The sequence below is a fragment of the Lonchura striata genome, chromosome 8, assembly GCF_046129695.1.
Source record: "Lonchura striata isolate bLonStr1 chromosome 8, bLonStr1.mat, whole genome shotgun sequence".
NCBI lineage: Eukaryota > Metazoa > Chordata > Aves > Passeriformes > Estrildidae > Lonchura > Lonchura striata.
The window spans coordinates 562,987-588,314 of NC_134610.1; the positions used below are offsets into that span (position 1 = coordinate 562,987).

The 25,328-nt window shown below is 42.7% G+C and overlaps 1 protein-coding gene across 4 annotated transcripts in view; it reads right to left on the minus strand.

Moving 5' to 3' along the window:
- Positions 1–285: 285 nt before the first annotated feature.
- Positions 286–25,328, minus strand: part of PKP4 (plakophilin 4) — a 66,964-nt gene continuing 41,921 nt past the window's right edge. The window contains exons 4-22 of one of the 4 annotated variants that reach the window (XM_021543454.3): positions 24,538–24,572; positions 20,290–20,415; positions 19,938–20,131; positions 18,582–19,137; positions 16,756–16,947; positions 15,131–15,341; positions 12,631–12,763; positions 11,376–11,589; positions 10,266–10,449; positions 9,841–9,958; positions 9,180–9,371; positions 8,856–9,029; positions 7,895–8,045; positions 5,703–5,898; positions 4,902–4,986; positions 4,680–4,797; positions 2,594–2,725; positions 1,821–1,894; positions 286–1,357 (exon numbers count right to left, since the gene is read on the minus strand). In XM_021543454.3, the coding sequence (XP_021399129.2) occupies positions 1,109–1,357; positions 1,821–1,894; positions 2,594–2,725; positions 4,680–4,797; positions 4,902–4,986; positions 5,703–5,898; positions 7,895–8,045; positions 8,856–9,029; positions 9,180–9,371; positions 9,841–9,958; positions 10,266–10,449; positions 11,376–11,589; positions 12,631–12,763; positions 15,131–15,341; positions 16,756–16,947; positions 18,582–19,137; positions 19,938–20,131; positions 20,290–20,415; positions 24,538–24,572 (3,334 nt within the window). In that variant the 3' untranslated portion in view covers positions 286–1,108. Of the gene's footprint in view, positions 1,361–1,820; positions 1,895–2,593; positions 2,726–4,679; positions 4,798–4,901; positions 4,987–5,702; positions 5,899–7,894; positions 8,046–8,855; positions 9,030–9,179; positions 9,372–9,840; positions 9,959–10,265; positions 10,450–11,375; positions 11,590–12,630; positions 12,764–15,130; positions 15,342–16,755; positions 16,948–18,581; positions 19,138–19,937; positions 20,132–20,283; positions 20,416–24,537; positions 24,573–25,328 lie in introns of all 4 variants that reach the window. The other 3 variants (XM_021543453.3, XM_021543452.3, XM_021543451.3) reach the window with 3 other exon arrangements.

Below are 25,328 nucleotides of genomic sequence, written 5' to 3' on the forward strand. Positions count from 1 at the left end.
TCCATGAGAGAGCAAGGGGAAAACAGGCTAGAGTTCTGAAGTATCTTGGATTGCCAATACCAAAAGTAAAAACACAAGTCTGAGGAATCTTGGTAGGAAGGTGTTGGATTTAGCACTTTGGGCTGCCAGCCTGACACATTCAGGACATTTCCACTGGAGAGCTGGTCCAAATGTTTTGATATGCTTAACCTGCTTAAGAACATGCAATTAGACTTAATTTTCATGGTATTTGTTTCTGAATATCACTCAGAGAAAATAATAAGAAAAAAATGAACAGGGAACAGCTTTCCATGGATGAGACTTCCATATTTATTGTTATTCCATGTGCATAGAAAATGGCAGTGATTTCCTTATGAAATAGGCAGGGAATGGGAGAGATGTGGATATACTGGATATACTGGACTAGCTTTGTGCTTCAAAATTACACTATTCATTTTTTAAAATTTGGGTTCTTTTCCTCTTAGAATTCACAACACTTTCTTGGTTTTGGGTTTTTTTTTGTGCATGATGTTTCAAATTCCTTTTTCAATGACACACTGCATTACAAATGGATGGCACTTGAGACCAACGTGGCATTTCCATATTTACACCAACAAAGAAATTTACATGACGCAGTAGCATACAATCCTGACATTCAGTAATAGCAATAAAACAAGGGTAGCCATTGGATTTTTTCTGTACAAACTATCAGAACAAGACTTTTATTCACATTAAAAAATCAGCTTTAATTTGCTCTGACCTACACACTTTCCAAATTCATCATACTCAATTCTCAAACCTTTCATCACATCGCCCACACCCTCACCAGACTACAGGAGCTACAAGTAATGATACCTAACACCTAAGCAGAGCAAAACCATCCCTGCCAGCTTTTTCTCCTGACAATTCCTCACTCAAAAAAAAACCCCCAAAAACAAAAACAACAAAAAAAACCACAACCCCAAAAACAAAACCAAGCCCCCAGCCACCACCTCCCCCACAAAAAAAAAAAAAATCATCCTTTTTCCTTCTTTTCTTTCACTTTTACATTTCTTAACCAAAACAACATGGGGCCATTCCAGTCCTTCTCAAGCCAGACAAGAAGCACGCTGGGTTTTTCTCTCTGGTGCTACACCCATGAGTCAGGAGAGCCTGGGTACTGTTCTGCTCGGTAAGAAGATCGTCTGGTGGAATAAAAGTCTACATAATTGGTGGTTGATTTCAGTCCATACTGTTGTGTGTAATCTGAAGTAGCAGGAAAGTGAACTCGATCGTCAAAGTAAGGGTCCTCGTAGCTGTGTGGGGACTGCAGGTACAACCGATAGGCATCATAGTTTTTCCTGGTGGTATCTTCTTGGCTGTAGTACAATTGCTGATGCTGCTGGTAAAATTATATCAAAATAAACTTTCAAAAATGTAATTAGCAGAGAAAATACTTTACCCAAGTGCACCTCTACCCATGACAGTAATGCAGGTTTCAAACCTCCAGGAAATGTACCCAGGGAAATGGAGGAAATGCCCCTGAGTTTGCTGTGTGTCTCCTCCTACATAACTTGAAGGGAGTAACTCCAGAAGTGCACAACTTTGGAGCTCAGGTACAGTAAGTACAAAACCTGGCCGTACCCTCCAAAACCAGCCCAAACCCCACTCAAGTCACAAAAGAAGTCTCAGATCCCACTGTAAGAAGGTGCTGAAATGCGTGACTCCTATGGAAGCAGCCAGGCTGCAGCAGCCCCGAGGCCTTGCAAACCCAGAGCACTGAGGCAGCGGCTCTGGGAACGGGCTCAGCCCCTCCTGTGAGTCTGGGAAGCAGCACTACCCCAACACAACTCTGGGCTCACCTGCAGCCGCCGGCTCTGTTCTCTCGCTGGTGAGGAATAGGAACTGATGTAAATTGGTGAAGCTTTGCTGGAACCTGGGAGAAAACATTTTAATGCATAAACGTCAGTCTTCATTCAGCCATAAGTCTGCTGGTTTTTATCTTGCCTTTTATGTAGTACCCATACTACTAAATCTGCAGATTTCAGTACCTGCTAATGATACAATGTAATAGCAGAATGATGGCACTGTGCCTCAGCAACCCTTACAGCAAAGCCAGGAGGCTTATGTTGCTGTTTCTCATTTTACAGACTGAAAATCTTTAAAGCAAGGACTTTCCTTCTCTTTAGTCACTGTCATCTATTGTTTTGCTACTTGTGTGACACAGAAGAAGGAAAAGAGAGATCAGGGAAAATATTAAATCTTGATATAATTTAGTAATATAATAATAATTTACAACCGCACATTAAAATTTATAACATCATCATTATAATTTATGTATATAATAATACAATTTTCTGTACTAGTATTTTAAACAAAAATAGGAATTCCAACTGCCTCTCACCTCCCAGTATAGAAAGGGATCTGTGTTTACTCTGGTACCGGGCAGTTTTACAGAGAACAGCAGAGGCAGTGACACCCTGCCCTGTGCCACAGCCAGGGAATACAAAGAATGGAAAGGGAAAGCAGCAGCTGGCAGCGACCAGCCCGCTAGTGCAGCTGTCTGTGTACGGCTGTAAACTCTTCCCACAAGGAACAGTTCCCTGTTCCAGAAGATGCTCAGCTGGTCTCTTACCAGTGTAGATGTCTTTATGTGCAATGACATCGCCCTGGCTACTGTAATACTGCATAGAAGGGTGCGTCCTGTCGTACTCGGAGCGAGGCTCTCTGATTCCCAACAAAGCCGGGGATGAGGACGTGCTGCCAACTGATGGGAAAAGAGAGGTTCTCAAGCTTGACAACAAAAGCCTTTTGCACAGCCAGCCTTCCTCAGCACTCCCTGCTTGAAGTGTTCACAACCAGGGGGTGGGTAAGGACAGAACACCAGAGCTGTTCCTGGGTGAACACCCTAGAGCTGCCAGCAAGGGGCAGTCACTGCTCTGTGATGCTCACAGGCAGACACAAGACATTGGTGACATTCACAGCCCAGATATGGGACCTTACCATGCCTAGGACATCACCTATGTGGAGGCAGAAGATGATACCCTGCTAATGGTGATGGTTTATCTAAGTTACACTTAAACACAGTACTTAAGGTCACCCTGTCACTTGTCCAACCTACCTGGCCTCAGTGACCCCTATATACACAGGTGAGCCCTGGGCATGGTGTGCTCTGGGAGGCCAATGGCCATGGGCTGATCCCAGCAAGGGATCACTGAGCTGCTCAATAAGCAGCTAAATCTCAACTGCTGTTGTAAGAAATTTGTTCTGCTAAATCCTCCCTGGTCTACAGATCCCTTGGGCTTTGTTGGCTCAGAAAGACTCCAGCAATGAGAGTAAAATAGTTAAAACAATTTCTATAAATTTTGCTTAAAAATATTAGTTCAATGATAACCACTGATGTGTCTGTTACATCATAACTCAGAATTCTGTGTTATTATGGATAGTTTAATTACTGGTATTTTCCTGGCACATTCATGGCTAAATATGTCATGTTGTTAAAATTCTGACATGGGTCAACATAATAATGTGTGTTTTAATGATGAAGTGACTGGAACAAGAACAACTGTTTCAGTCCAAGCGTATCTGTTCCAACAGGCATCTGCTGTGCTCAGCACGACGCTGCACAGCCCCTCTGGGGATGTGGGCCTTTCACCAACTTCCACTGACTCCCTTGGGCTTGGCTGTGCTCTAGAGCAGAAAAGCAGACACTTCCTATTAGGAATTTTTACTAAACCCTCTTTGAAATACAACATCCTCTGAATATTAAATTAGAGCTGTTCATCTACTTCCTACTTGTCACTCAAAGAACTGGAGTAACACAGTTGTTCTGCTGGTGTATCCTGGGAGAGAAAGTGCCAAGATAGAAATTTGACAGCTGGCATCAGAATATCCTTTTACACTTGGGTAGAATCCAGTCATTCCCTGAGCGTAAGCTGTACTGGCTTCCTTGGTGGGTGAGAGGAACTCTGGCACAAACACCTCAACAGGTTTACTTCTTGTAGGAAAACAAATCCCTGGTGGAGTCCTTGTTTTTCGAGTCAACCATATTATAAAGGAATGTGTGGGGGTTGTTACTTTTATGTAAAGAAGTAATTAAACAAGAGTGTTGTAGGAACTGGTCACTAATTTTAGCAGTCACAGTAGGTAGGTATTTCTCAGTATTAACAAAGATCTGCTCTAGGTAGTCTCTAGAAGAGTAAATTTGGTAAAATAAAATGCCAAATGAAGACAAAATAGAAGGCTTCAGGTAGGTTTTGTATCAGCTGTCTTGAAGATCTAAATCCTAGCACTGAACACATTGAAGGAACAATGGTGAGGAATAAATGGGGAAGAGTCAGAAAAGTAATGTTTTTGGGTTTGGTTGCTCATTCTTATGGAACATGGCATAGTTGGGAATGAAAATGAGCTCCTCACTGTGGGTGTGTTGCTGTTTGTGCTGCCAGGTCCTCATGTTCCATGAGGCTACTCCACAATGCCCACACAGCGCAGGAGGAGTGGCTTTGAGCAGGGCAATGGTTGGTAACAATGTCCAGCTCTATTAATTGAAGATTTCACTTTGCAGGAACAATTCAGGGAGCACTCAGAGCGTGTGAAGCCCTTTGCTCAAACACCAAGGAGCAACAGCCTGACCTCTGTGTTTTAAATGGCATTAGTGCCAAACTGAGAGGTATTTGAGTTAAAAATGGGGCAGCAAGTCCCCTTCACCCTCCCTGACTGACCTGACTGCATGACAGGTGACATCTGCTGATTGGCTGTGGCTAGAGAAGGATGGGATTTGAATCTCTCTCGTTCCAGTGTTGATACTGGTGTAATAAAGTGACTTTGATTCCATCCATCCTATGGAGTGGCAAAAAGAAAAACACGTCAGAATAAATTGCAAGTTATAAATAAACGAGTTTTTGTGGCACTGTTTTCTAGTGTAAGCTAATTTTACAATTTACCTTTTTGTAAATGCTCCGGAGGTCTCGGTACTGCCACAGCGTGTTCAGTACCTGGGCTGCCGCCTTGACAACCTTCAGTGAGGACCTGAGGAGGTGATGAATATGGCAGTGTTAGAAAGCCACTGAATTCCACTTCAAAAGAACAGTGTTCCTCAGCTTCCTAACAGCCTGAACCTGCTGCTGTGGGGCAAACCAGACCCTGCAACACCAGCATGAGCACAGCCAACCAGCAGCCTCACCACGGCATGGGGCTCCCGCTACCCCATCCCCGCCACAGGGGCCTCCTGCTGCTGACCCACTAGACAACCAGAGAACTTGTCTGATGGCCTCTCCAGAGCCCCGATACAGTAGGCAGGACCAGCTCCCCTCAGCCAGCACTTGCCTGGCAATGCTGTTCAAGGGCTTTCCCCTAGCCACGTTCTCTTTCTACTGACCAAAGGGCTGCACTAGGTACAATTCATAGTTGCTGGGATACATCCTGACGAAGGTGCCCACACAGTCTGACTTAGAAAAGCTCCAAGTATTTTATTAATCTTGTAGGTGTTGAAGAACTGACTGGCTAACTCATTGAAAACAGGTCCCATGACCATGGTTACTGTGAGCAGCTGTACAAGCCTTCAGAAGCCTGAGACAGAGAACACTGCTCAAGACAACAGTACCAGTGCCTCCTCCCTCCCAGTGAGACTCCAGCTGACAGTTCCTCAGACCCAGACTGCAAAGGCAGATCTTTTTTTCACCCAAAAAAACATTTCCTACAAGCATTTTAAGTGGACACAGGTAGGATCTTTGCTGCCTACTTGCCTGTCACCTCTTCCCTTTGTTATGTTGACCAGCTTCTCTATCCCACCAGTGTCGGCGAGGGCCTTGGCGTTCTCCATGTTCTTGCTGGTGACCTCATGCAGGGCACAGCAGATTGCAGCCACTGTCTCATCTGACAGGATGCTCGGCCCATTGCCCCCTGGTAGCCGATTGACCAGGTCTCGCATCGCGTATTTACCTGGAAACACACACCCACAGAACCAGGTCAAAACCCCTGTTTGGTCCTTCTGGCTGGAAATTGCAGGACATGTCATAAAACTGCAGCTGAAGGCAGTAAGAAGCAGCAGTGTACCAAAATCTGCCAAGAATTCACATTTTACACAGAGTCAAGGGAGACCACATAACAATTTCTGACTTCTAGCTTAAAATCTGAATTTTGCATTAAAAGAGGAACAATTTTAAACAAGAATTATTTGGATAAAGATGAATTGTTCAAGGAAAAATGTTAAGCTACGTATTATGATGGACAGAGCAATGCACATTGCTGGGCTTCATCTATGGGAGGATTAAAGGAATCCTTACAGTAACTGTAAATTCTTTCTTCTGGATGTTCTGTTCACCTTGTTTGCTACCTGTCAGCACTCAGCTCTGTCAGGCTCCAGTTGCTGACTGATGCCAGAGATAAGCTGCACACAAGGGACAGTAACTAAGATAAGGTCAAGGATTCTTCCTGTTTGGGCTGTACTGTTAATTGAATGATTAATTGATTTTATAGGAGACATGTATTTGCACGTAACAGTGAATAATGAAGGAGCTTTGCATAAAGTCATTCACCATCTATTTGCATAATGCGCCTGAAAGGAAAAATAGAAACAAAAAAGAATTCTGCTGGCAAAAGGAAATTCACTGGGAAATTATCCCCACAATGAACTGTAGCAATACTCTGCCATTGCCAACTCTTCAGCAAGCTCAGTGACATGCTGCATATTCCAACATATATTGTGATTTGTTGGAGTCCTCATCTCTCATTTCCTTCAGTGTCACCCTGTGACCATTGTTCCTTTCCTATACCAGCAGAGAAGCTCCTAAAGATGATTTCTAGCATTACTGCAGAACTTGGCTTTACATCTAGCAATGTTTTACCCAATGGTCCGTTTCAGAGTGTGTCTGAAGCCAGAAATTCTTTCAGAGGTACAGCTTTGACAGGGAGACAGAGTAGGTGGAAGACCATTCCTGAGCTGAGCAGTTTTGCCAGGAATGGAAGGAACATCCTGACAAGAGACTATCACCTAAATCTGACCTGCACAGGGCTAGTACAATGGAATAAGATTATCTTTTTACACATTTCTCACGTGTAACACTTGCACTGCAGGAAAACAGACTCTGAATGTCCCAGATGAGAAGCTTAAGAAACAGATAACTAAGTTTTGTCCACCTGTATTTCTCTTTTTGAGAATAATGATCCTCCTACCTCTGTGAGCAGTTATATCCTTGACCCCACAATTCTACACACAGAAAATGCTGTTGTTACAAAAATGAGACTTTTTTGTATCACACCATTTATTAACAAGGTTCACTGAAGCCACAGCAGCCTGAGGCTGAAGCATGTTCAACACTAACAGACTGAGAAAACTCAGGGCAGGAAAGGCAGGAAAGTTGATGGTTATATTCTTGGGTTTTTTAATGCTAGATAAGAAAGGCACAGATGAATGCTTAAAGGGTTAAATATTAGAACTGACAAGACAGTAAGTTTTTCTAGAAAGCGCCTATGTTGATGACTTAATTCAGCAAAGACACAGATGATGCTCTATATCTGTGTTTTCCTGGAGAAGACTTCTCCCTTCTCTTCCTGTTTAAGATTGTTAAAAAAGCACGGCTGTCATGGCAGCAGAGCTGTTTCACCCCTCAGGAACACATGGAAGACCTGCACCCCACAAGCAGGTGAGCACCGAGCTCCAAAGGAAGCAGAGCTGTGTTTCCATGCCATTTGGCACTGAGGGTTTTCTGTCTGGCTTGGCTGACTCCCATCCATGAAAGGTGGCCAGCAGCAAGCTAATGTGGCAGTATAGCTCTGGAAAGCTGCTGCTGTCAGGAAGACTCATTTATGTGACACAATTGACGTGACACACAAACATCAAGCGTGCTGTTCCCATCCCTGGAATCTCTCCTTGGATTACCCATCCGAGGTCTGACACCCCAGTGCTGGTGCTCTCTGGAGGATGGTCTGTACATACCAATAAGTTCCTTGTTCCGGACATCTAAGGCCATGTTCCTTAGGGCAGTGGCCACAGATGACACCACTCTGTCGTTGTCCATCCTCAGGAGCTCCACGAGGATGGGCAACCCCTTCTCCTTCCTCACGGCAGCGCGGATGTAGGCTGCGAACTGACACAGAACCTCAGTTACCCACCAATCCTCCACAGCACTGCACTGAAACAGCCTTGGGCTGGACTGGAACTCTCAGGCATCTTTGGTCATTTCCAATAAAGATGACATGTTTGATGTGTGCTGCTTCTGTGAGTATAAAGAGCTGGCTCTTTGCCATTTTTCACTCATTCCTCTTTCAAAGAGAGAAAGTATCTGGATAGATGATTATTGAAAAGGGAGCAAGGAGGTTGGGTTTTGCTTGTATTTTTTTTTTAATACCAATTTCATAATGGTCAAACTGAAAAAGGTTTAGCTGGCTTGCTGCAAGCAAAGGAAGCAATTAATGCTTGCTGTGTTTTTTAATTTCTCCATAACAAATACATGACATAATATTGCGTTCTCATGTGCTGCTTTTGTAGCACATTATATATGCAATGGCCAGAATGTATGGAAAAAAATAATAGAATATGGAAATAAGGTAAATTTATTTGTCCTGGTGTTATTTCAACAGCACCTCCCCTGCAGAATTCACAGCTAGAAGATGCCAGAAAATAGTTTTGATCTGATAAGATCAAAAGATGAAGCTGGAAGAAGCTTTTTCTGTTTATTTAAAATAAAGGCCAGCTTCCATATGGCTCTTGTTGCCCCTGGTCTTTGCCAAGGCTTTTCACTGTGGAAACACGACTGCAGCATATGAGCACTAATGCACAGACGAGGGGAATGCTCAGATGCACATGAGAAAGTGGTATGTCCTCCCAAACACATTACAGCGTCTACTAGAAAAAACAGCTGGACTACAAAGAGGAGGAGGAGCAGGAATTCCCATACCTTCCAGTTGCCTGCAGAAAGGTTCTGGAGTGATCCTGCAGAGCCCTCCAGAGTGGCTGGGTTGGAGCTCTCTGCCAGGAGTGTCAGGTATGGCTTCACCACCGATGGGTGCCAGAGCATCTCCACCCCTTTAGGAGACTTGGAAAATCCTGGGATAGGGCCAACTCCATCCCACTGAGAAAGGAATGCAGATTTGTAACTGGACAAAACCTCTGTATTTGCATTCAGTGTAGGCAGTGTAGGGTTGTTTTTGTCAAGTTATGTCCTCCCCCACCATGAGCCAAACACCATCTGAGGTATTTGCAGTACATTGAAAATACAAACCTGATCCTCCTGGGAAGTTTTTTTTTTCTTCTTCTTTTTCTTCCCCCAGCAGCTTGGCTCTGAGTCTTTGCTGGGTGACTCTTTTCCCAACAAGTCATCCAGTTCATTGATTCCCAGCAGCCGTGCCTGAGGTACCTCCAGTTCCAAGCGGTAGGAAAGGTTCCTCAAGGTGCACACACAATTCTCCACTGTCTGAACCAAACCAGAGAGACACCACGTCACCAGTTCTTCCTCATACAGACACAAACCAAACGAAACCAGTTCAGTAGAGAAGAAAAGGCACTGTGAGCACAAGTGCTAAACTCTAACGCTGGGCCTTGGGCTGTGTTGTGGCTGCTTCTCTGGGAAAATGCAACCTCTCTCAAATCTGACAATATTTATGAGTGGTCTCTGCTATAATGGCCTACTCTTTAATATTCTGAAAATGAGAAGTGTAAGAGCTTATTTACTGTTTTATTAAGAAACAGATACTGCAGCACTGCTGAAAACAAGAGGTGGTTCTGTGTTACACAGCTGAGTTTGGCTGTGCCTCAGTAACCTGGGGCTGGGAGTGATGCCAGTTGAGCTGAGGACATCATCATGCTCAGCTGAGCTATACGAAGCCCCAAGATCAGACACACAGGATACCACTAAAGTATCTGTAGATGAGACATGCACACACCTTGCTGTCATAATCTGAGGTGTTCACACAGGTGTGGATCACATAGAGCAGCGAATCGACCAGTCCTTCACAGGACCTCATCTGCTTTCGCGCCTCTTCCCCAGCAGAGCTCAGGTTCCTGAAAGTTGGAATGACAAAGGAACACAGTGTATGCAAGGATAGACAGATAATCACTTATTAGACAGTCTGCATAAGGTTTTTATGCAGCTGATTAGTAACTGGTCAGCAACTCTTAGTGACTAACTTGGTAATTTGCATATTTTTCTATTAGGAAAAAAAGGACAATTGGAAAAACTGTCTACATGATGGAACTTTGTAATTTATAGACTAAAACAATTCCTTTGTCTTTAAAATTACAATACAAGAAAGACCCACTGGATAACATGATTACTCTTTTAAAGGGAGTATTCTAGAAGAGCAAATACCTCAGGCATCCTGTTGTATTGCGCAGAACAAGGGAAGTCTGAAACTTAATTTTATGATCATCATCAAAGGAGGAGCTGTTCCATCCTGAGTGGGGCACTATCACAGTGTTTGTCAATGTAGACAGAGCATCTCTAATGATTGTCATCTTCACGGCATCACACGAAGACAAGTTCCAGAGAACCCCTTAGAAGACATTTCCAGAGCAGAAAAGTCAGCAGAGACTTGGCAAACAAACATGAAGCAACACTGGCAACTTAAAAGACATTACTTTAAACATGTGATGTGATTCTAGAAGAGGCAGAATGTGGGGAGCCATCATCCAAGAAGGAGGAAATCAAGGTGAACAAAGTGAACAGTGGAGGAGGGCATGGCTTTGGTTTAGGTTTTTTCCCAATGATAAGGGTGGTCTGCCCTGACTTTCCTGCTACATTGCGCCATATACCAGGGATATCAGGTACTGAGGAGCAGAGCTGAACATACAAGAAGGGATGTATAAATCCTATGGAAACTTTCTTCCTGGGAACAACAGCCACAAGTCCAGAGCATGTCCCATCCATCCATTAGCCGCATGGAACCGCTACCCATCTTTTATGCTTGGGCAGAAATCCCTAATCCCCTGCCCACAAAGTCTCCATACATGACATTCAGATACAGAAGTATGAAATCTGATGTAAATTATCAGCAGAACTGTATATACAAATAACTTGCTGCACACAGCATTGAATTTTCTTTTTTATCATGAAACACAACTTAAATACTTTTTCTGAAGAAGTCATCCTTGATTATAATTCAGATTAAATATCATATGCAGTTACATAGTTTGGATCCATCTTATGAATTCTGCAAGATCTTATTTAAAACTGTTGTCAAGAAAAGATAAAAAAACCCTGTAATAAAACAAATGTTCAGAATCAATAAAGAAATACCTGCTGTGTATGCAGGAGACTTATATGAGGAAAAATTCACCCTAAGTAGAGCTTTAGTGCAACCACCTCAGCATTCACTTCTCCTAATGACTCTATACTCTGTGCTGTTTTAACTGATCAAGATAAGTGTCCAGAAAAATACCTTGCATTATGGCTCTCTGCTAATTTCCCTTCGAAACTTACCTGTCACCAGCTCTTTGACCTCGGCATCGACTGACTTCCTCAGCAGCCGCAGAAGGGCAGGTATCCCTCCCACGTTCTTCATGGCTATTTTGTTCTCATCAGTGGACTTTCCATAAACAAGGTTCCTCAGCGCACCACAGGCATTCTTCTGAACCTCCAGGACTCTGTGATCCAGGAGATCCACCAGGTGCTTGATACCTCCTAGCCTACAGACCTGGGAAGTGGAATGTCAGGACCATCAGCACCCACTGATCTCACCCACCTCACTCCACAGATGTAAAAGGCTTTTGTTTTTATGAGAACAATACTACCCATTCTACTTCCAGAAGAATCAGCAGCTGAACCCTTATTGATTTGATTGCTACATGGGACCGAACCTCTCCCTCTACCCCACTGCAATGGCTGAAGGTCGTTTTCAGACACTTGCTGTGTTCAGAGAATTGTTATTGCATCAGTCTTGTTTCCACTTTTAAAAGTAATTTAATTTCCTATACCCCGGAATATCTTTTTAGGGAATACTGGAAATAAGAGCTGATTATCACTGTGATGGTCACCAGATCATCAAAACTGCTTTTCATCTCCCAGCAACAGTGAATTATGTGGGCTATCTTTTTACAAAAGTTGCCCCAACATTTTATTAACATAAATAAAATTTATACTGAAAATAACATCTAGCACACACACATAGCATGCAAATGAAAAGGCAAATTCCCTCAAATCAACAGCCCACAGCTGCTTTGCAAAAACAGCTGGTCTTTGAATGCAAAGTTTCAAGAGATTTCAATAATAATCTGAATGTTCGCTCCCATGTACTCTGCCACCACATCACAGTGGCACAAACAGTTTCCTCCATGTTTCTCTACGGTTGGGCTCCTTTCCCCTGCCTGGCAGCTCACTTATTCCCCATGTTGCCTTAAAACACCTTGATAAAAACCAGTGAAAGCACTCCAGAGCTCCTGGTTGTTCTAGTCTCCAGTCACCAACAGGTTACACACTACCAGGCTCTGGCAAACCTACTTTAGAACTCTGCTGGATGACACAACTCTAGGGTAAAAGATTTCCATAGAATTTCCATGCAGCTCTTATGACAGGAAGAATCTGAGCATGTATAATTATAACCCCAGGCACTTCAATATTAGCACAGGAACACAGGAGGGCTCAAAATACTGTGTCATGATGAAAAAAAAGGGAAGAGGCAAGAGGCCTGGTTTTCCTGGTATGGGTGTCCTGGAAGAGCAGCACAAGCAGCACCCACCTCTGTTTTCACCTTGTTATCCCCAAAGCAGAGGTGCTGCAGATAGGCAGCTGCGTTGGCCTGCACTGACGGGAACTGGTGCTGGAGCATGTGAATGACCTCAGGCAGCTCTGGATCTCGCCACGCAAACTCCCTTCAGTGGAGAGCAACAGAGAGAAGGCATTACTCACAAAGGATGGCGATTTACTGAGGACAAGTATTGGGGCATCTCAACAGCTTTCCAACAATTCAGTTTTGTTCTGGAATTAAGAGGGCTAGAAGGAAACCCAGGTATAATGGGATAACAGTGGCTCACATCACCTTTTAGTCTTCCAACTGGAAAAGGACACTATATCCAGCGTGCTTCAGTTGGATCACAGACCCCACAAATAATCACTAGAATAACACCAACCCAAACACTTCAACCTACAAAAAAATCTCCCAGAAGTTAAATATATAATGCAAAATATACCCCCTCAACTGTTCTGCTTAGGGACATCACTTCTGCACGACATTTTTCTTTCAGTGCTTAATGTTCTCCCCAGACAGAAGCCACTTATAGCTCAACAAAACCTGCACATCCTGAAGTGTTATTGTCAGGATCAGATGCAGGATGGTTGCTTGATCTGAGTTATTCAGGAATTGTAAATTTAAAATCATTAAATAATATTTCCTTCATTAAACCACATTGATTTTGTGCAGACCAATCCTGGAAAAGTCACAAAACATGCCCAGTTTGCAGATTTAGAAACACAGTAATTAATATTTGCTGGGCCATTTGCCTTCTGTAAAAGAGAACTGGTAAAGGGGGTGGGAATAAAGTAGTGTCTTAAGTTTTCCCAGGCTCAAAAATCTAAGTAAACAAAAATCTAAAACAAACCCAAAACTAAACCCCCAAAACAATAAATCAATCAATCAAAGAAACAAATCAACCAATCACCCCACCAAAAATCCCCCCCAAATAAAATAAATGAAAAAAAGAGCAAAGTATGTTCCAAGAACAATAGCTGGGAAGCTGTTCCAAGACTAATGCTGGCCTGACCATTCAGGTCTCCCCAGGGCCCCCAGTCACACGAAGGGGAAGCTCAGGTCCATGCCCACTTTGAAATGCCCAACAATTCAGAGATTTATTTTTCCGTATCTAATGATAGGAAAACCCTAGGGGAAACTGGCTTTTTAGTAAAACTAGTAACTTTCACTCATTCCAGAGAGCCAGCCCACTCCTACCAGCCCACTCTGAGGTGTGTAATATGTTCCCCTGCCACAGCCCGATATGCACATCAGAAACTGCAACAGATTAAATGTAAGGTAGAAGCTATTCCTCTATAATAACTATTCCTCTGTAACAAGCTAAGAAGGTGCATCAGCAATGACAACTGAATCAGAGTTTCTTTAAAGTTCCTTGCCATGAATGGGAAGCATCCCTGCTATAAAGTAACTCTTCTTGCCACCATACCAGAGCAGGCAGCCTCCAAGCTTTACTACCTAGAGCTAAGACTATCCTATTAACATCATTTGGATGAATGCACCATTCAATTAAATGAAACTAATTCTGTCTCTCAATATCTATTAAAAAATTAAGTATATAAATTTCCACTAATAAATAGAATAACAAAATCCATTAAAGAAGCATTTTCATTGCCGAGATGACAGGACTGGCCCACACTAGATAAATGCCATGTACAGGCCTGCTGTAGATGGGAGCAGGGGAATGCAGCAAAAAGCTCCAGTCTCACCATCTCTGCTTGAGGTTTCCTTGGTACCCAAGATGTCCCTAGGACAGCCCTGGAGGCACAGCTCAGCCCAGCTCCTCCAGAATGAGCTGGTTTCTCAGTGAACCAGAATCTGAGGAGGGACTGAAATTCCTACTAATTCCAAATCCACACGGAATATACACATAAGTCCTTCCAAGATGTGCACAGCCTGGGCTTTCATACTGCCAGGTTAAATACAAGGTTTTAGTGCACAGTGTCCAGAGTAAATGCCAATGACTATACTACACTTGTCACAGACTCACACTGTGCACAGACATCTGCAACACCAAACCAATAATTATTGCAGAAATATATGTGTTCACTTTCAAAATGGCACATTTATAAATAGTTTTAACACTTACTTTTTTTGAAATTTAAGCAAACTGTTAATAAAAAATTCATTCAAATAAATTAGGTCTGTCCTTTTGAATTTTCAAGTCCCAATTCCCATTCATAGACAGAGAAATCTCACTACAGTGTTACAGGTTACTAAAAGAAATGTTCAATAATTCAGTCAAATCTCATCAAAGTTGTGTTCCCTTAATAACTTCTCCATAAAAACAAGCATAAAAAAAATGTAATAATAAACTGCATAGCAACCATTTTTTCTCACTGCAAGAAGCAGCCTGTGTTCCTGTTCTAGCACTAAAGGTGCAGATGTGAGTATTCCGGCAGGCCGGGGCTGGCTGGGCCAGGCAGAGGCAGCACTGCAGGCGCGAGGGAAGGCTGTGCCCTGGCTGCAGCCCCGGGCCGTGGCCAGCACTTGCCTGGGGTCCTTGTGGATGCTGTCGATGGAGGGCGAGCGCGTGGTGCCGCCGTCGGGCGCAGGGTGCAGGCGGCCGTAGCCGGGCTCCGGCAGCCGGAACGGCACCGCCCGCAGCGGCTCCGCCAGCGCGGCCGCCGTGGGCAGCCCGTAGGTGTTTCTTTGGTATGTGAGGGTGCTACGCTGGCTGGAGGATCGCTGCAGGTTACCCATGCCTAGGATAGAACAGTGTCAAAACCAAACAGGTAACAAGTGCCTGCTGAAGAGAAGGGGCAACACCTACTTAACAGTGCAAGCAAAAAAACCATCAGTCTTGAAAATGTCTACTGTGCTCCATGTTGCAACTGATGTCAGATTTCATGGAGCAATTCTGCAGTGTTCCATGGAGATGGAGAGGTTAGTTACAGAATTAAAGGTTTGGTGGAATCAGACTCGTGCCTCAGCTTCCCTCAACAAGAATTAAAGTACGAAAAGTGCATCCCATGCCAACAAGCAGGAAATCTGGGTGCAAAGTGTTTTCAAAGTTCATATTGTTTATGTGATATTTTGCTTTTCCTAACTACACAGACAATTTCCCTGACAAAAGGTAACATGTGGACCATTGCAAAGATGAAGCTGAGCGGTTTGGGAACAAGAACATGCGTCTTCATATCTGAACAGAGCTGGTGGCTCTCATTCTTCCAAGAAAAGTGGTATTAAGTAGACAAGTAAACAAAGAATTCCAGTTTCTAGTTATATTTCTTCACTGGCACATCCTGACAACTCCATTTATTCTAGGTTCTGGAAGGCAGGAGAAATGCAAAAACTGGTTCCTTCTTCAGCACTATTCTCTTGGTATTGCAGTTACATTAGCAAACAAAAAGGCATTTTCAAGTGTGTGAAAACATGGCATATGAATCGGATAGTTCTCTATAAATACTTCTAGAGAGTTACTTAACTAAATCACTCTAATATTTTAAGAGTTTTTGGAGCCACTATACAAATTATTAATCAACCTTTAAAGAACAAACTGCATTGCAACATGCATTATATTTCTCTCTACACAAAATAAATCCTAATACTAATCTAAAGCCTATGCTCTTCATAATACATGAATGCCACTTCTATGAGATACTAGAGGAATATTTCAATTTCAATAGACAATCCTCAGCTGTAGCATTAACCATTATGCTTTGTTGAGAAGTTTGGTAAAACAGTATTTTTACTGTGAAAGACGTGGTAAGTAATTTTAGTGGAAAGCTCTTGTTTTTCTGGATTGATGAATGAAAAAAAACCCATGAACCAACTCAATTCTTAAGAGAGAGATGCACAGAGAATGCAAGAGAGGAAGCAATAAATTCTGTGTGTCACGAATACATTTATCTGGGATGTACCCGTGCATGTGCTATCAAACAGAAAACACTCTGACCCCAGGCTGACAGTGATGTATAGCCCCAAGCATTCACTGCAAACATCACAAGAGCCTTTTAATTCCTGCAGGTTGTTTGAAGTCCCTCAAACCTAGCTTCTGTCTCCATTAATTGATACCCTCTAGTTCTTCCTTGTGCACTGGCGTTCCGTGTGTCCCCTGCTCCCCACACCCCGTGCCCCGGACCAGCTGGCTCGGACGGAGCCGAGGCCGTCACCCACCGGAGCCGGTGCGGAACAGGGCGGCCTGGGAGCCGTGGTGCAGCTCGATGGTGCCGTGGTTGGGGCTGCGGTACACGGGGCTGTAGAACGTCCTGCCCTCGTAGATGGGGGTGATGTGCATGTCCGGGGACACCACCGAGCGCAGCTCCTGCCCCAGCTGGCTGTGCTGGCTGGCATACGAACTCCTCAGGCCTGCAACCAAGCACAGGGACATGCCGATGTGGCCCAAAGCAACAGAGCTGTCAGGATCGAAGCTTTCTTCCTTTAGCCAAGAAAAGGTGTTGTTCAAACCTACCAGTTACGAAGACTTATTCATTATATTTTTTCCATTATTAAATGGTCCATACTGAAAGGTTCGCTGACAAAGCAGCATTTCCTTGACCAAAAGTTTTGTCCATACACTGGCAACTTGAAATCTCCCAATTTAATTTTTTTGGTATCATTTACAGCCTTAACCACAGAGAATAAAAGCTGACTCAGCATACATAGTGCAGAGATTCAGCAATAGCAGGGCAATTATGGACCTGACAGAAATCCTGTCATAACGGAGGGCACAGACTAAAGGGGTTGTAATCCTGAAACTGAAACAGCCCGTAGCATTAAGAGTAAACATCTGCTTGATAGTGGCAGCAGAAATGCAAGCACATGTATAAAGATTTAAATAGCCCATGATGTGAGTATATATAAATAGCTATGCTGCAGCTGGATTAGTATTTTTCACCTTGCTATATATTTAATATTTCATATAAGATGTACACAGTTTGTCAACTTTGGCATTAACACTGCAGGCACTAAAGCTTTGGCAGTTATCAAAGCAGCACAATATGTGAAATGAGCTATGCAAGGATGATGAAATGGTGGAGATTACAGAATAACTTCAAAAGTACAATGGAGTAGTGATGTGTAACCAAATGTATCCGTCATCTGTGTATTCTGCCCCTTCAAAATCCCAGACCTACTCTGCCACAGTGTCTGCAAGGAAAGCTTTGGGCCATCACTAAGAAAACATATCTACAGATGGTGAGAACAGAAGGACTTGAGCAGGCAAAGAGGGCATTTCCCATCAAACTCATTCCCAATCCCTTATCAAAATGGTATATTATTAAGTCTGGCAAACAGAGGTAAGGGAGAAGACACATTTTATCTTTTACTGAGGAATGAGAGCATTTTGGAGTTTCCTGCACTATAATGGTTCAAAAGAAAAATTGCCATCTATTTCAAAGGGCATGTGGTCTAAATAGAAAATCACCTTGTCTTTGTTCATTCAGATGAAGGTCAGAACAAAATCAGTACACACAAAATCTAAAATGTCAAGTAACTGCATGTTAGCAAGAACTACCTCTCAGATGAATAGATTCTACTTTTTAGGGCTCTATTTTGAGCTAGTATTAAAATGGTTACCCTATATTTGACTTGAAGTATGAGATAGTCTAGAAATATCAGTTGAAAAAAACCCTAATATTCAGTGGTAATAACTTATATATTTTAGGAAAGAACTAGACATAAAATTAGTTCCAGGCTAGTATGCTTTACTTTATGTTTAGCCTGCACATACATTTAAATGTACTTTATTTCTGAAAATGCTGACATGCCTCTGTAAGACTTAGAATTTCATTTAGCAACTTAAATCATAGGGCTTAATTCAATGCATGGCCAGCAATTAATAATCATAAAGCCAGTATGGATGAGGAACTTGCGATTGACACATCAGTGTTTATAACCTGGCACTGGCACTGCAATTGTGCCCCAGTGCTACAACGTTTCATGCACAACACCAGGACTGCATGCTGAGCTTTCTACAGCTGTGGTCTGTGCTGGATACTCACCCGTGAGGCTATCTGGCCGTGGGGGGACCATCCTCTCATAGATATCATACTGCTGTCCATACTGTTCCATGTCATGAATTGTCCTCTGCAGCGTTGTCCCCAGGTGCTGTGGAACTGCTGTCATGCCAGAGCGCTTCGGGGAAGAGGATCCCAGCTGAGTCTGGGATGGAGAAGTCACTCTGGCTTGCACATCAGTAAGGGCAAGAGGAGAGCCGACTCTGCCGGCTGTCTGGTACGGGGCAGCGCCGCTGCCGGGGTTTGCCTGCCGCGAGGTGAGCGAGCCGACGCGGCGCACGGCCGAGGGGGAGGCAGGTCTGTGCGCGGCGTACGGGGAGCCCGCCCGCTGCACGGGCAGGGTGGTGGATGAGTACGCGTGCGAGGGCAGGGATCTCTGCTCAGCGACACTGGGAGAGCCGTAGCCGCTCCCCAGAGATGTCCGCAGTGACCCCCGCGATGGGGACATGCTCGTGCTGACCATGTAGGAGGGAGACTGTGCTCTGGATGGCACCGAACTGACCCGTCTCATCACACGATTGGTAGCAGTATTTGCTGAAGGCTGTTGAAAATCAAAAACATTTATGAGTTTTATCATTTAGGTCACAGAGTGGATATTGTTCTCCTGTAAGATGGAGAACTCTGCAGGAAATGCACACAATTTAATGGTATATACAGGCAGCTGGAGTGTAGCTTTTACCCTAAACCTAATTCCTTCACGTTTCCCTGTAACGTTTTTTCTAAACAACGTTTCTTAGTATATAAAATGACAGTTTAACATTAAAAACCCACCTGCTTCTCATTCTCATTTGGCTTGCTATGTCAATCTTCACCTATACTTTTCTTCCTCACTACTCAACTCCTCTGGAAACTCAGGAACAGTACTGCATAGAGTTCTGGTATAATCCAGAAATATTCTAACATTTACTGTCTTACTATCATTCCATTTACTGAAAAAGAAGGGAAAAGCTAGAAACCATAGAATGTACAGGAATACAAGTAGCATCTTCCTTTAAGAACTATGATTATATACAGGCTAACTTCTTGGAAGGCTTTCCCCCATTTCACAATTAATTTTGAGTGAGTGATACTTTCTTGATATGATAATAGCAGTGTACTGTGCAGTCAGGAGTGCTACTTCACTTCAGCTCCTGTGAATGACCCAGACCACATGTGCTGATTCCAGCAAAGGGGTCTCTGCAGCAAGCTATTCCTGCTCTGTAACCAGTGAAAGCATTAAACAAAAACTAATTTTGTGACATTAAACCCAGCCGATACAAAGCAGGGCCCAGCTATACAGCTGCTGTCTCTAAACCCTGTTGGAGCCCGTGCACAGCCAGCATAGTGCACTGGTCAGAGTACCTGGACTGATGTCTGCCCCTCGGCGTGCGAGCTTCTCACCACATCAAGGTTGTTGAGGGGTCCACCAAGGGAATGCTGCTGTCTGATCTCTGACTTGTTCAAGTTTTGGCTGTTATGGAAACTGCTTATTTCCTGGTAACCACTGTCAGAATAAGAATTCATTTGTGTTGAACTTCTTGAGTTACCTATGGACCCTGTAAATATGAAGCCAGCATAAGAAGAAAATAATCTAACAAATTCACCAAGTATTATATCACTTTATTATTTGTTGCATCGTAACTGTATTATCATTTTTATACTGTCAATAAAGAAATATATTCTAATATTTAAAATGCACACAACAGACCCTCACTTTCATGGAGAGATGTCTGCTCTGGTGAGTAGAGAGTCCCTTGCTCTGCTTCTGTCCTAATATCAAAGGCATTGGTGTGAACACCCTCTGACACCTGTGGTTTGCTTACACTGGTGGGCGGAGGATCTGAAAGAATAAATTATTTAGATAAATCCAGTGTTTCACATGCAAGTTTTCTGAAAACTCAATAATGATAATTTTCTCATACATACTAATGAAGGACTTACACCAAACAGAATCCGTTTACTGACAGACAGGTATCATCTCCCAAACACAATGAATAGAACATTAATATAAATCACTGAGAATTTTGTTACCTGAAAGTTTTGATGTAGCTCTACAACTCTAATTTTTCAAATATATGTTCCAAACCTATTTTAATGAAAAATTAATTGATTATCTAGTACACTCTGAAGAATAGAAACACTGTGCAACTGTGCTGCAGTGCCCAGTGGATAGCTACCCTTGTCTTAACGGCCTGTAATCAATACCTCCAGATGTAAAAGGCTGCGCTGAATTTCATCCCTGTTTGTGTACTATGAACACTAGTTGCTCCAAATTTCTATACATTTTTTACTTAGTAAACTAATATATAAATATTTGCCTCTTAAGCTAACTTCAGTTCCAAGAATGTAATCTCAACTGTACAGACAAATGACAGTGTTGTAAGGAAAGGCAAAGGAGGCACAGCAATGCTCTTATGAAGAAAGGAAAAAGTTAAAAGAGTCTGGAAAAAAAGGACAAAAGATGAGGATACTGAATCAACATTATTGTAAAAGAAATATTAAGCATTCAGCTATCATATTAAGCAGGCAGCAGGGATGCAGTACAGAACCACAGAATGGTTTAGATTGGGAAAGCCTTCTGAGGCTACATGGTAGCATGAGGCTACCACTGCCCCATGATCCCAAAGTAACACATCCACACGGCTTTTAAATCCCTCCAGGGATGGGGACCCCACCCTGTCCTGGGCAGCTGTGCCAGGGCTGGACAGCCCTTCCATGAAGAATTTTCCCTAATATCCAGGCTAAACCTCTCTGAGGAAGCAGAGTAGACAATGGAGGTCATGTTTAAAGGTAACACCTGAAATGTAAATTCTTGCTGCAGAAATCCATGAAAGAGCCTGGGTCAAATCCAATGGGAAGGTGCCAAGGAGCACCAGCCCAGCCCCAAGGACTGCTTGGTGCCAGGAGGTGTGATGCACAGAAATACTCTGGCTTTTACCAGTGGCTGCACACAAAATGCTGGTCTCTCACCACCTGCATAACAAGCCATAAGCAATGTTCATACTAAAAATGTTACTCAGCAATTGCTATTATGAAGAACGTTTGAACACTAGTCAGATTTTTAAAAAATCAATAATTCCTAGAAATCCTAGGCAGTCAGCAGTTATTTACCAGTAGTGCATTCTTTGGTCAAAACTAGCATGTAAAATTTGAGGCCAGTTATTTTACTAGAATAGGAGTATTATGATCCAATTTAATTAAGATTTAATAAGAAGTGTTACTACACTTCCATTATTTTAATAATCATTATGCCTAGAGATGATCCAGAGAACCAACACTGCCAGAACTGACTTCACAGCCTGTTACACCAACTCAACACCAGATGGAAACAGCCACCAGTGGGTGTTCCATGTTCTTTGGAATAAAACACTTGGAGGACTTGGACATTTACATTAGGATTACATCGAACTGCAATAGTTTAATCTTCAATATTTTGTTTATCTAATACAAGGCCCTATTATCTCAGTTACTGGATATTACATGATACTAAACCAATGTCAAACAGACAATCAGTTTGGGGAGAGACACAAGAAGAATAAAGTCCAATTGTGCTGTTCAGTGCAGATGTTCCCAGGACAGAGGTTTGAGCCCAATCTCGCTCCCATCACACACTGCCCACCAGGCCAAAGCCTTCATAGGGCTAAAAAGTAAAGATTGTTTAGGCTGTTTAACAAAGGCAAGAATGCACAATAAAATGAATTGTTTTCTTTCTATCTGACAGCACTACCATAAAACAGGAGGAATGCCCTGAATAAAATAATACCCTTCTTATAAATGGCTGATCCACTATTCTATTTATAAGCATCTGCAAAACAACATAACTTTATATTTCTGTGGAAAAATTCTGTATAATTCTACTGATGCAGAAAGCAATTACAGCTACAGTCACATCTTATCATCCACCGATGCTTCTGACATAAACCACTACCTACAGTCACAGAAAAGGTGATTTAAGGCAGTGGTTTAATCCATCTTTAACTTCAGTATTTTCAGATTACAGTTCATAAAGCAACTAGTGACACTTCTACAAAACAAAGATTCATGGTGAATTGGGGAATAAAAACTTATAATCAAACCACAATCACAGCATAAATGTAAACAGGAAATGAAATGTAGATCAGGAACTTCTAAGCAAGAAATAAGGTTTTTTTTCCCCAACATGCCCACTTCTGAGTAATTACTTCAGAAATGGCTACTTTGAATATAGAGATATGCGAAATACACATCTAGGTTTGCATTAACACATAGAGCATTAAAACAGAAGTAGAATTTTTGGCCATATGTCAAGTGACTGCTTAGCAGGGAGATGAACATAAGATTTCTAGAGAAAAATACACAAATGTGAAGGGAGAATTAAATAACAAAATAAAAGCATGAGCTGGATAAAAGAAGGAAAGGAAAGGAAGGGAAATGAAGGGAAGGAAAGAAGAAAGAGAAAAGAGAAGGGAGAAAGGGAGAAGAGAAAGGGAGAAAGAAACTAATAGAAGGTCAAGGAGAAAAGTGAGTAAGTTATGGGAAAATCAGAAGAGGAAATAAAGCAGTGGAATGCAACTGTCCAAAATAAGTAAGTAAAACAACACCTGAGAGCTCTCAGTAGGAATCTGTACCAATTGTGAAATGTCATATTATTGGGATATTATAGAGCAAGTGGAAACAATGTGATTTAAAAAATCACCAACAAACAAAACACACAAATCCAACATTCACATTGAAAAAATATGTAAGACTTGTTTTTCAGTTACTTGAAAAAACAAATTTGATTTTTGTTTAAAACCACTGCTGAAAGAATACCTAAAAAGCACCACCATGACTAGCAAAAGTTAAACGGCAGTGCAAGTAGGCTGTTAAGAATATTAGCTCTAAAATAAAGGAAAAAAGCTAACATGTGCCTCACCTCAGCTGCAGAAACAGAAACCATGAACATACAATTATGCACAAGTTTAAGAGCTTAATCTCCAAATAAAACAAAACCCTGGAATGGCATATAGAGTAATCCCAGTGATGGTAATTATGAATATGCTTGATTGAGCAAGCAGCAGCAGGCAGGGCCCCTGTGCAGCAGCCATACAGCACCCTGCACGAGTGGGACAGGAAGGCTCTGCAGACCTGGGTTCATGCAACTCTCACCCCCCAGTGCCAGCTGCTCTGGGATTGCACTGGGCCATTTTGGCAAGCATGACAAGAGCACATGGTCACCCAGCACAACAAGTGACTTGCAGGAGCCTCTGTCCATGTCTGTCCTGCAGGTACTCCTGCATACTCTAGAGCCCGTGGAGTTCAGAGAGCGACTGCAATGTCAAACATCAACTGATGCACACAACCTGGCAGAGCTCTGTGCTCTGGCTGTCAGGGCCAGGAGGGATTATTCCAACAGACCAGGGAATGCCACCATGAAGATACAGTCCTACCGTCTCCCCCAGCATAACCAGGAGCAGTTGTGGCAGTACAAGAAAAATGCTTATTTTGGAAAGAAAGTTCACACTATCTCAAGATACAAAAGTAGAAAAAGCACTCTCAGAAAAACCTCCACTTATTAGATATCTTCTCAGTTAAGTAAGAACATCTGTAAAAAGAAAATAAAAAGAGCTTTCAAGCTTAAAACATGCAATATTTTTTCATGCTCCTTACCTGCCAGGGGGAAGACTCAAAAGTAAATTTTAGTTAATTGCAAGGAAGACCCAATACATGACAAGCCTTGTGTAGAGTCACAGCTCACACAGAAATACAAAGACACAGAAAGATACAAGAAAAGTACTTGCAACTACCTATGAGCTCAAGCACCTTTTACAGTGACATAGAGAACACATGTGTCCCATGAGTGACAAAGGAAACATCGATGTCATACTTTAGAAAACACACTTGGAAAAGAAGTAGCATTGCTGCATTTGTGTCCAAAAAGCAATGAATGCCAAGAAAATAAATCTACTTGGGCTTAAAGCAAATTGAACATAAAACATAATACCTGAGGATCTCCAAGGAAATGACTTCTCAGTAGAGCTGCAGAAAGAAAAAAAATTATCACGCAAATTAACCATGTGGTTAGTTTGGACTTCTTATTTTATTTTTAATTAATCATAGAAACCTTTACAAAACCCCCCAGCAGATAAAACTTAAATAGTCCACGTAAATACCACTCTTCAGTGCTTTATACCTGACAACCAAACCACTGGCCATTGAGTTCAACTTTCTGTTAGTCGGTGGGAATTATTCATTGTAACTTCTTGTATGTCACAGCACTAGGCAGCGCAACCTGACTGCAACAGGAGAGGTGAGAGCACAACTTACGACACAACTCCTGCTTAAGGGGGTATGCTGTCCATGGCAGCCCACACCAGTGTGTGCCACCAGCAGCACTGCACAACCAGCGTGCACAGCCCACAGACACCTGTGCACCACCAGCAGCAAACATTTTGTTTGGACAGCAGCAGCCACTGCTTGTGGCAGGGTCTAGCAAAGGAGATTTGGGGATCACCACTTGAGAGCATCTGGCTTCTACATGTACAGCAGTTCAAAAATCATAGGTCTGTTTCTGTTCATTGTTTTCACTGTTTTTTCAGTTTCCAGTTTTCCAGAGAGAATTCTGATCCTTTGTACAGAACAAGTCCAACCTCCTGACACACGCAGCTACAACTCTGAGAGTGAGGAGGTGACAGACGTCACTGTCCAGGTTAGCAAGATGCCTTCACAGACAACTACTGCAGGTACCAAGCAGGTGTCTCTGATATCAGTGTAAAACCCAGACTTCTCCTGCAT